The sequence below is a fragment of the Saccopteryx leptura genome, chromosome 3 (assembly GCF_036850995.1).
Source record: "Saccopteryx leptura isolate mSacLep1 chromosome 3, mSacLep1_pri_phased_curated, whole genome shotgun sequence".
Taxonomy (NCBI): domain Eukaryota; kingdom Metazoa; phylum Chordata; class Mammalia; order Chiroptera; family Emballonuridae; genus Saccopteryx; species Saccopteryx leptura.
In genome coordinates, this window is record NC_089505.1 from 218,096,029 (window position 1) to 218,108,096 (window position 12,068).

At 46.5% G+C, this 12,068-nt stretch overlaps 1 protein-coding gene across 3 annotated transcripts in view; it reads left to right on the forward strand.

Moving 5' to 3' along the window:
• NCK2 (NCK adaptor protein 2) overlaps window positions 1–9,242 on the forward strand; it is a 171,162-nt gene extending 161,920 nt beyond the window's left edge. For all 3 annotated transcript variants that reach the window (XM_066377523.1, XM_066377522.1, XM_066377524.1), the window contains one exon: window positions 8,150–9,242. In XM_066377523.1, coding sequence (XP_066233620.1) covers window positions 8,150–8,344 — 195 coding nt within the window. In that variant the 3' untranslated portion in view covers window positions 8,345–9,242. The remainder of the gene's footprint in view (window positions 1–8,149) is intronic.
• Window positions 9,243–12,068: the final 2,826 nt, after the last annotated feature.

Here is a 12,068-nt window from a genome sequence, read left to right on the forward strand (position 1 = left end):
ACAAATGGAGTAGAATGTGGTGCTTCTGCAAAAGGATGTGGACCCCTCTTGGTTAGTTTGGAAAGTATGTATTGCCTACAGATTTTAATGGAAAGAAATCTTTCTAAAAATTGATGAGATGCTGTTTGCTGTCTTTATGGTTTCATAAAAGGGACTCAAAGAAGGGCCACTAACTGACATGGTTTGCTTACTATTCCCCAAAGACATTGTACTGCTGACACTACTGTTGCTTATGACACTGTATCCCAGTCTCTTTCCAATTTCAGAAATGATCTCTGCTTTGCAGTTGTGAAAACTGAGGCAGACAACTGTTGGGAAGTTTGCACAAGGTCTTAAAGCTAGTAAACAAAGGAGCCAGAATATGAACCTAGGCAGCCTAGTTCCAGAGCCTGGAATCCAACCAACAATCCCACTTCTCAGTCAAATGACTGTGGCAGACACCTGGACTGTGGGCAAGTTACAGCCTGTCCAAAGTCACATGACCACTTCCACTTCTGGTGATGGTGGACTAACACTTCTGCTGAAAACAGCTAGAAAAGCTGGACAAAACATTGAAACAAACAAAAAGCAACAAGGAAGTAGCCCTATCAGTGGTCTACAGTGACGAGGGACAAAAATTGGAAGTCAGGGCCCCCAAAGAGACAAGACCCTGGGAAAAGATGCAGGCCTTTATTATGGACCGCCAAACATCTGTGTATCGGGAACCAAGGCAAGCTGGAGGTACACCAGACTGTAACCAGCTCTTGTTTCCATTGAATTAAGGTGCCCCCTCATACTGAGTGCAGAAGCCAAAGCAGATCCTTTCTGGGGGACAGTGGCTCCATTGAGAACCTCAGAGTAGCCCTGGCCAGTTGGCTCAGCGGTAGAGCGTCGGCCTAGCGTGCGGAGGACCCGGGTTCGATTCCCGGCCAGGGCACACAGGAGAAGCGCCCATTTGCTTCTCCACCCCTCCGCTGCGCTTTCCTCTCTGTCTCTCATCCCCTCCCGCAGCCAAGGCTCCATTGGAGCAAAGATGGCCCGGGCACTGGGGATGGCTCTGTGGCCTCTGCCTCAGGCGCTAGAGTGGCTCTGGTCGCAATATGGCGACGCCCAGGATGGGCAGAGCATCGCCTCCTGGTGAGCAGAGCGTCGCCCCATGGTGGGCATGCCAGGTGGATCCCGGTCGGGCGCATGCGGGAGTCTGTCTGACTGTCTCTCCCTGTTTCAGAAAAATGAAAAAAAAAAAAAGAGAACCTCAGAGTAGCTATTCAACTTTTCATACACAATGTGCAGCATTCAAAAACAATTACCAGCAGACAGGACTATATGACCAAAAACAAAGAGTGGAAAATACAACAGAAGCAAGCCCATAGAAGTCCAGGTTTTGAGTTTTTTAATGCAGTCTTTAAGGTATATAGATAAATAGGTTCAAGAAATTCAGCAATATGAATTTGAACAGAAAATCAGAAATGATAAAAAAAAGAATCAAGTAAAAAATATTAAAAATACAATAATGGAAATTAAGACTCAGGTTTAACAGCTGATGAAAGCAACTGCAAAAATGATTAGTGAACAGAAAGATAGCTCAAAGGAAAAAAAATATTAGGATAAACACACACAAAAGACATAAAAGGGTAGAAGATTTAAAAAAAGAGCAGAAGAGATTTTGCTATAGACTGAATATTTGTGTCCCCCCTCCCAGATTCCTATGCAAAAACCTAGTCCCCAGTGTGCTATTATTAGGTCAGTGCTGCCCTCATGAATGGAATTAGTGCCATTATAAAAGAGACCCCCAAAGAGCTCTCTTGCCCTTTCTGCCATGTGGGGACACAGCAAGAAGATGGCCATTTATCAGCCAGGAAGCAGGTCCTCACCAGGTACCAAATCTTCCAGCAACTTGATTTTGGACTTATCAGCCTCCAGACCTGTGAGAAATAAATATCTGTCATTTTTAAAACACCCACTTCATGGTATTCTGCTATAGTAGCCTGAACTGACTAAGATTGACAGGACCAGTGAAGGTTTAACATACATATAATAGGTGTCCCAAAGGAGTGGCTAGGGTAGTGGGGAAAGTAGACAAGAGAGTGGGAGCAGTATTTGAAGGGATGAGTGCCAGCCATGTGACATAGCGAATCACCAAGCCAGGTCTTCTAGATTCAGCTTTAGCACCTTTCAAACATTTTTTGTTGTGACACATAACACACAGAAAATATCACTTAAAAAGTACCTGGTTAGTCCCTGGTCAGTTGGCTCAGCGGTAGAGCATTGGCCTGGCATGTGGAAGTCCCGGGTTCAATTCCTGGCCAGGGCACACAGGAGAAGCACTCATCTGCTTCTCCACCTTCTCCCCTCTCCTTTCTCTCTCTCTCTCTCTCTCTCTCTCTCTCTCTCTCTCTCTCTTCCCTTCCCACAGCCATGGCTCCATTGTAGCAAAGTTGGCCCAGGCATTGAGGATGGCTCCATGGCCTCTGCCTCAGGAGCTAGAATGGCTCCGGTTGCAATGGAGCAACACCCCAGATAGGCAGAGCATCGCCCCCTAGTGGGTATGCCTAGTGGATCCCTCTCAGGCACATGTGGGAGTCTATCTCTGCCTCCAGGATTCTCACTTCAGAAAAATACAAAAAAAAAAGTGCTTGGTTAACCCAGGTCCAAGAGCTAGGACATTTCTGGCACTCTGGGAGCTGCTGCTCACACCGTTTCCTAATTGCACCACACTTCCCACTAGAGATAATTGCTACCTTTAATTTTATGGTAATTTTCTTTACTATTTTAAACCTATGTATATATCCCTAAACAGTACTTTTAGTGTTACCTGTTTAGGAATTTTATAGATGATAAAATACTGTAGCTATTCTTTTCTGACTTTCTTCCTTTGGTCCACATTCTTTGTGAGATGTTTTAGTCCATGTTGCTGCATCCACTTCGTTTTTTGATGAAATGTGCATCTCATCTACTTACCATCGTTCTGTTGGTGGACACGAGGAGTGTCTGCACCGTGGGGCCACTGTACATAGTCCGTGTGGGATATTGTCACACACATGCCGTGGGGCATGTGCACATGCATCTCTCCACCATATGCAAATCTGGGATGAAACTGCTGTGTTCCTGAATGCACCCATCTTCCAGCTTCTCAGTAATGCAAAAACTCTCTAACAAAGCAGTAATTCTGGGCTATACTCCCACCAACTGCAAAGAGTTTCCAAGTCCAGCACTCTCCACCTCAGGGATCACCGTGGCACGTTGGCCTCCTGAGGAGGGGCACTCACCAGGCTTCAGCTCTGTGCCCCAGTGTGGAATGCTCTTCAGATCAGTAACACTCAACACCAAAGCCTGTGTGGAGAGGGAGTGCTGGGCTGATGTTTATTTTAGTCTCCTTTCTCAATATAGATATTCAAGCAAAAAGGTGTTAGGGTTCTTTGACAGGCTTAATTTAAAGCCCTGAGTCTTACTCTCAGTACACCACTACTAGTCGATGGGCGTGAGCTTGGTCCAAAAACATCCGGTTCCTCTAAGTCTGTTTCAGGAAGCCAAGCCTCGAAGGACCATGCAGACATGAACCAAACTGGCACTGCCTTCTCCAGAACCAGCCCGTATCCCTGTCCCCGTCCCTATCCCTGTCCCTATCCCCGTCCCTATCCCTGTCCCTGTCCCCGTCCCCATCCCCGTCCCTGTCCCGATCCCTGTCCCCGTCCCTGTCCCTGTCCCCGTCCCTATCCCTGTCCCTGTCCCCATCCCTATCCCTGTCCCTGTCCCCGTCCCCATCCCCGTCCCTGTCCCGATCCCTGTCCCCGTCCCGTCCCTGTCCCGATCCCCGTCCCGGTCCCCGTCCCCATCCCGGTCCCTGTCCCCGTCCCCGTCCTCGTCCCCGTCCCCGTCCCTGTCCCCGTCCCCGTCCCATGCTTCATCTCTGGAAACAGATTTGTTTCCAGGTCCAGGGACTGGCTCAGTTTGAAGGGAGGAGACAGTCTGTGCAGTGTCCCAGTAGTGCCACCAGGCGTTCCCCCCCAGCACTGTCTAGTGCATGATGCAGAATCAGAAAGGCCTTCACAGCCTGGGAGTGAGGTTGGCAAGGGAACTCCTTCTTTCGGGGGGCTGCATAGCCCATAAATCACACTCATGCTTTCTTGTGGCTCTTAGCATGTAAAAATACTGCTGCTGGTTGGCCCAGATTTCTTTTCTGTTCTGCAACTGTGTCAGGATACCCTGGAAGTCATTAAAACAGATTGCTGGAGGTTCAACACAGGTGGCCACACCCTACCCTGGAGTTGCAGATTGGATTGCATGGGTGTGAGGCAGGGCCTGGCCGTTTGCTGCTTCTGACAGGTTCCCAGGTGACTCCGATGCCACTGTTCTCCAGATTACACCTAGAGAACCACTGGCCGTGTTCATCTTCAGGCTGAATTCACAGATAGCTATCTCGTGGAAACGTAATCGTGCATGTTAGTGTATAGACTGGAAAATCTGCTCAGGTTGTAGTAGTAAATTCCCCAAATGTTCAGCACTCCTGCTTGACATTCACTTAGTTAGATCTATGTCCTTAACTTTAAGGTTTCTGCTCAGGAGCCCATGAAATTAAACATTACCTTCTCTGTTCCACCCGTTTTTACTGCCGTAGCACATATATGTAATGATGTAAAATTGAGCTTAAATTAAAAGCAAATTTCCTGTTCAGAAAGTCATCTGTTGATCATTTGGCTTAATTAAAATTAGGTCTACCATAGACTTCTTCTGACTCACATCACACTCTACTGCAGTGCCACTTTAGCTGTGAGTTAATTAAAGCATCTAGAAAACTAGCACAGTGCCTGACTTGTGCCAGCTGTGATGTGAGATTGCCTTCCATGTTGATCTAAGACAGAAGCTTCTGGCACAGAATGGATAGATATATTATAAAGAATACTAACAGCTTGAAACTAAAAATTGCTTTAAGGAACACCTAAAGCCCTGAGTAGTTCATAACTTGTATACATTGTTGTACATGAATGCGGCGTGATTGACTGGGGCGGTTCTTCTAGTCACTACAGTGACGATGAGGCCACCAGCATCTCTCCCGCCTTACTCCTGTGTGGAGGGAGCACCTATCAGTATGGTGTTTTCAGAACCATACTCAGCCACCAGCTTGGATGGTAATACTGAGAACACTGGGGTTGGCTTGTTGTTCAGGCCTGTGAAAATAATCACAATTTGGGAATTGTGTAATCAAATGATTACTTAGAATATCATTCTGTGCTTAGAATGTATTTTGATAGGGCGGTCCACAGGATCATCTATGGTGTCAGGCTTCGTGATGATTCATTTCTAAGAGTTTGGGAAACAAATTTTCAAGATCGGTGTTGTCCTCCCCACTCCCTGCTGCCCCGCCCCACCCTGCCTGGTCTTCTGGTGGCCATGATTCTAAAAATAAGATACAGCCTGAGTGTAAGCAGAGATAAACCTCCCTATATCTTCCTGAAGTGTATTCCCACCTGCGTACCTCAGAGGTTTGTTTCGGTTTTCTTCTTGGGCAGAGGGATATATGACTACAGACTGTGAATGTCATTGTCTCTCTAACTCTTTCATCTGACAGCTATGCTGATGGGCAAACCCAGCAGCCCTTTTCAGAGTGGAATCTTCTGAGATGCCGTCACCTTGGGTTGTCTGTAGTTACCTCCTGCTCTGCACAAGTTCTGCACACTTTTAATTAAATGTTTGTTGCAATGCTGGTGGGTGAGGTCAGGCAGGTTCACACTGGATTCGGGCAGACAGTACAGGAACTGCAGAGCCAGAAAGTGTGGGCCATTCCCATTTACTGGAGGCTCGCAGAGACGGGTGAGCAAATAAGCAACGGAAAACCTGCTTTTCGCAGTGGAGGGCAAGGGATCAGAAAAACCAGCCCTCACAGTGGCGGCTGAGAGAATCAGGCAGCCGCCCCTCACAGTGGTGAGAGAGCCATCTGGGAGAATCACCCCCGAGTGAAAGCACCCATAGCTTTTCATGCAGATACACACACGTGATTCTGCCACGTGCTCACACACCAATTATGCAAAGTGCTTGCAGCTGGGAAACCAGCGAGCAAGCCTAACACAGCTGTTTACCCCACATTTGTAAACTCTGTGTAAAAACCAGTGGCCAGGATGCTTGTTAATTTTGTCCCTTTGGGAGGGAGGCCAGACAGGGGCAGAGCCGATGGGCCCAGTATGTTCCTGGACATTGGCAAAGGCCAACACCTGGTGCAGAGACTCAGCAAAGATCTACACTGGGCTGCCCCGTCTGCAGGGCTCTCTGTGGAGTGGATCAGGGAAGAAGACGCAGCCCCGCTTGCATGATGGATGTAGGTGTGGGTCATTTATGTAGAGCAGTTACTGCAGCACACTGGTTCTGCCACTGGAAGGCTGTTACCTGTGTGCTATCCCCCCAAGCAAAGGAGCAGAAGAGCTTACCTTGTTTGGGAACGAGGAGGCCTCTTCAGTAAACCTTTAAGCCAGGGGTCTCAAACTCAACTCAGCATGTGGGCCGCAGAGCAAGATCACAGCCGTTTGGCGGGCTGCACTAGGTCTACAAAAGGCAACTGTTACGCAACACTTTTCTCACTGCAGTTGAAAACAAAAAAAAATCAGTACAACAAGCACAATCGTACATGCAGTTTACTCAGTGTCACAAAACGACCAGAAACTGTAGTTCGCATCACAACTGCTGTTAACTAAGCTAATATCTAGCTAGGATGCTAGAGAAATGAAAAATACAAGTAGGCCCCTAGGCTTACTTAATTTTATCCAAAATATTTTGAACTTCGTGGATTAGTCTGCGGGCCGCACAAAATTGTTCGGCGGGCCGCGAGTTTGAGACCCCTGCTTTAAGCTGAGCTTTACAGAACTGCTGACCAAGGTGGAGGAATAGAAGGGCTCGAAGAACAACATGAACAGGAGTGAAAATGGAACTGGGGGCGGCACATCCTGTCATCTTATTGATTGTTCTCAATGTAGGCAGGGGCCGGGTGATACAGCCATGGTGGGCCGTGGTAGGCGGTTGGGTTTTATGCTTAGGCCACTGAGGAAGGCCAGCGACCCTGCACTCCACCTCTGGCACGCTGGCCACAGAGTGCCCGAGGAGAGGCAGGCCTTCCTCCCCTTCCTTTCTTCCCCGGTGGCCCCACTTCCTGGCACTCCCACTATCCCCACTGTGCTGGAAATTTAGTGAGGCTAGCCGCCTCAGCATTCCCTCCTTTCTCTCCATAGAACCACCCATGGTTTGCAGCTGTGCACATACCTACCTGTTTGTGTGTATCTCTATTTCCCTGCCAGACGGTTACTTCTGTGGTACACCAGAGCACAGGTCCTGTGCAAGGCTCACACACACGTCCACACACCAGGGCATGGCCCATCTGGTGCGTGGTTTGTATTAAATAAATAATTGTTCATGATTGAATGAATCAATACTATTTTCCCTAAAGAACATTCCTCATTGAATGCCTACTCTGCCTATTTTCCAATAAATGAAATAAAAGACAAAACTCAATAAAAATAATATTTTTCAAAAATATATTCAGTGATAAGCAAGGCACTGATGTACTCACAAATTTAAACATTTTTCTGTCAAATCTGTGCGTGAACCATTGTAACATCATAGATTTCATGAATCATGTTTAAAATGCAACCAGAATTTTTCACTACTCTTAAAGTTTTTCTTTTTAAATAACTTAGAATTAGAGAACTTTAATGGTCAAATGTCTGATTCTGGCTGCTGCCAATATACAAGCCTCTTTTTAAAAATTTTCAGTTTATGAAAATTAGCTTGAGAAGTGAAAAAATGAGGTTTCCTCGGCATCTAGGTACATCCAATCTTTCATGAGTCTCCAGTTTTGAAAGAGCTAAGACCCATTTTACCCCTAGACTATGCGCAGCAAAATTTAATTTTTCTTTCATTCCAAACACCAGATCCATGGCCAGCCAGCCTCTGGGTCGTTCTAACATCAGAGGCCATTCTTTTTCCTGTCTTTAATCAGACATTAAAACAGAGAGCTGGCTGTTAGGGCTCTGTCAGTTTGGGTTTGGGCGAGTGAAGATTCAGGCTTCCTACGGTCATTGCTCCCGGAGTCAAGTTTCACCCTCAGACTGGGCTCTGCTGCACGTGGTTTGCAGAGACTCCTGTATGTAACCCAGTCATGATGTGTGCTCTGTTTCCTCCTCAGCCCAGCGACTTCTCCGTGTCTCTCAAAGCATCAGGGAAGAACAAACATTTCAAGGTGCAGCTTGTGGACAATGTCTATTGCATCGGGCAGCGACGATTTCACACCATGGACGAGTTGGTTGAGCACTACAAAAAGGCCCCCATCTTCACCAGCGAGCATGGGGAGAAGCTCTACCTCATCCGAGCTCTTCAGTGATGCCTCCCCACAGCCCTGCCACCTCCAGGCTGGGTGCCTCACTCACTCCCCCAGGGCGGAGCGGCTGGCGCCAAGAAGGCGTGGTCAGGCCTGGGCTCCTCTGCGCAGGGCCCGCTCTGTCCGGTGGCTCATCCCTGTTGGCTGCCTTTGCCTGGTTAATCTTTCTGTCAGGTTGTTTGTTTCCATCCACCTCCCCTTTGCCATCCCAGGCCCTTCCTCCATGTTCAAGGCCACCCCTCTCTTGGCCAGTTTGAGAGAACAGGAGGTGGAAGAGGGATGAACTGTTCACTTTATTTCTTCTCAGTGGGAAACAGCTTTAGTCTGTTCAATTTGTTCATGCTGTCAGCACCTCTCAGTCAGAAGACACTGTGTGCCATGGAGACCGAAGCTTCCCTGATAAAGTGACCCACAGTGTGCTCCTTGTTGCCTCCGGAGGGCACTGGGCTCGAATGCCAGGCCACACAGGTGAAGGTCCCCTGTCCCAGCCCTTATCTGGCTCCTAGACTCCAGGTAGTGAACACGTTTGCTGGTAGCAATACTGGACCCACCGAGTGAGATAGTAGTGAGGAAGCTGTCCAGTGCCTTGGGGGCTGTGCTCGTAATAAGAAAGGACTTCCTTGAAGGTCAGTCTGCAAGAGGGACTGGTGACTTGGAAAGAGATGTTTTGGTAATTTACCCCCAAATGTGCCATCCACTTAGTGCTTTCTCCTCTTGCCCTTTGGCTTGTTTAAATTTCACAATTATGTATTTAATTCTCAAAGTAATATGTATCTGTAGCCATTTGTTGACACTAATACAGAGGATTAAGGAAAACAGCTGATCTTTGGGGAAGGGGAGCTACCAACACTTTACACACACACACACACACACAAATATATATATATATATATATATATATATATATATATATATATATATATATATTATATAATATATATATATATATTATTTGCTTTACAGGGAAGTTGTTCAGGGTTTACAAAAAAATATGTCATTGGTAGTAAGAGACACAGAATGTTTTCTTTTTTCTTTACATTTGAACTTCTTTATAGTTTAAATATACTATCTTGAGATGGCACATTCCTGCAGTCAAAGAAGGGTCTTCAGACCTCCTAAAATTGCATACTCAGTTTTTTGGATATTGTAATAAAAAACAAAGTATTATGACAAGACTGTGTGTCTGTATCTTTGGGAAAACTGGCTCCGGGACAGGAGGGCAGCGCCTGCAGAATTTACTGCACTCTGAGTCCTGAAGGCATTTAACACATTTATTAGCGTGTTTTCTTCTTCTACCACCACATTTTTGTATATTGAAATAATAAATTATAATTAGTGAAACTCCAAGAGAAACCAGAATCTCAAGCTTGGTCTTAACTTTGTATTCTTAGTTAAAAAATGTTTTTGCAAACTGCTGTCAGCGAGACCTCTGACCTCTCGCTTTCCGTCCTCACTCTTGTCTTACTTTCATCCGCTCAGGCAGGAAGCACTTATCAGAGAGGCTCAGTATGTGGGGCACTGGGGACACACAGAACACGGGGTTTTGCCCCCGCTGGCTCATCACAACGAGCGCAATTGAGCTGTCCATGTGCCAGACACAGTGTCTTCACTTACTCCTCGTCATAACCCCATGAGGTGGGTGCTGCTATCATCCCCATTGTACAGATGGAAGAAATGAGTCACAGACTAAATGCACAAGGGCACATGGCTGGCACCTGGGAGGGCAGGATTGCAAACCCAGGGACGTCCATGCCCTTCCAACCCCAGCCTAGGCAGGCCTCCAGGGAAAGTAAGGCATTGCACCCGCATTTGCAATTAATCTGTCATTTCTGCTTCCTGTGAGTTAATTGTATCTTTTTGTTGCCTTTGACATAAATTAGAAGTTTAATAATAAATTCAAAGATTGGTGTCTGGTACCAGTGGTTGGGGGGCATCAGTTGTATAAGAATAGACATCCAGGTGAATGAGACAGGTCATGACTAAGACAAGATGCATTGGTTCTATACTTTCTCCATGGAAGGAGCAATTCCTCCTGACTTTCAGATCTCTCTCTTCTGTATTCCATTTTAACCTTATGCTAGAATCCCTCTAATTGGTGATTTTTAACCAGTGCACTGCAAGAATTTTTAAAACATGCAATACCTGACTATTTAGGAGCACTGTCTCCTTCTCCTTAGATTGTCAAATTAAAAATTGGCAACAGCCAACACAACAATAGCTGTGTGGTGTAAATGAACTAAAATCGTACCTATTTTCTTTTGTCTGATCAGCAAAAAAATATATTTTTGGTGTGTCCCAGAATTCGTACTTTGTTTCTGTTGCCATGAGATGAAGAGAGGTTGAAGGTCACTGCTCTCGGTAGTGAGTGCTTGGACAGCCGATAGACTGATCTTACACATAGCAACTCAGGAAGAAACAAAGGACACAAGACAGGAGTGTGTTTTGGCTTCAGGAACTTCCTTATGGCTTATCATCGTAACAGTTATTTTCATTCTTAAACTGCTAGGAGAGAGTCCGCCAGCTGCCTGGGGTGGGACAGCATTGCTATTCTGAAGGAACGGGTTTCCTGATGTGATGTCCGGCTCCAGGTAGACCAGTGCAGGGTGGATTGATGGCCGTGGGATGAAGCTGTAGGTAGATTGGAGGCGGGAGTGTGTCAAGGCAAGGGTCTCATGTGATTCACAGTGTGGACTATCTGTGCTCTGCCCACGTGGCACTGAGGCCATCACCTTCCTGAATGTCCAGAGCTTTCCTGGGCAAATGTTGTCTTGCTGTCCCCTTGCCTCTTTGCACAGACAGCAAAGAATATTAAAGGTCAGTCATTTTTCAGTTGTGTAGCTACCTTCATTCTTCATAACAGCCCCCTGAATGGCAGTGCAGAACTAGCAGGCCCTTCACACGTTACTTACGCCCAAACCATTAAATCATGTTTCTAGAAAGCTGAAACTGTCCATCTATTTCCCCCAAGTACATCACAAACTAAAATCTTAAGTTAGAATTAAAATCTTTGTATCCACTGAAACTCTGACATTTCCAAAAACAATCATTTGGCAATAGTGCAAATTTGTCTTTGGTTTCAGTGTGCTAACTGGCCTATCACTGACTTTTCTACCCCAGGTGGTATCCACTGCCCATGCCAGAAGGCAAAAATAATTTCTTAAGGTCAAAAATCAGAACTGGGAGGATAGAAAAGCTTGAAAGAATTCTTTAAATCACTACTTTTCAATAAATTAATTTACTACTTTTCAAGTTCTGGCCGTTTTACTAGAACCAGCATTGTTCTGGTTTATTTGCTGTTAGTGTATGGCCAGTGTAAGAAATATGGTCATTTCATCTTAACACCTTGTCCCGGTGCTGGCTGCTGTCCTGGCTGCTGTCCGGCAAGCGGCATCCCTCCTCCAAACATTGGAGCTCCTGCCCAAAGTCGGCGCGCTGGGAGTGCTGGGCTGTCAGTCCTGTGACTTCAGGCCAATGTTTTAGCTTCTCTGAATGATTGCTTGCAAACAAATGGGGCTGTCCTTCGTCTACATAATTCCCGGGGTTTGTGAGGATTAGCTGGGGTAGAGCACTCAATGGACTTTGTGTTGTACATGACAAACATCACCCATGCCAGTCAAGGCCCCCTGTGGGCCCAGTGACCTATTTGACCTTGTTCCTCCTTATTGGAGCTCATCAGAGCCTTATTCTCCACAGGCTTCCTTGGGGACCCCCTGCAGAGGTCCAGTAC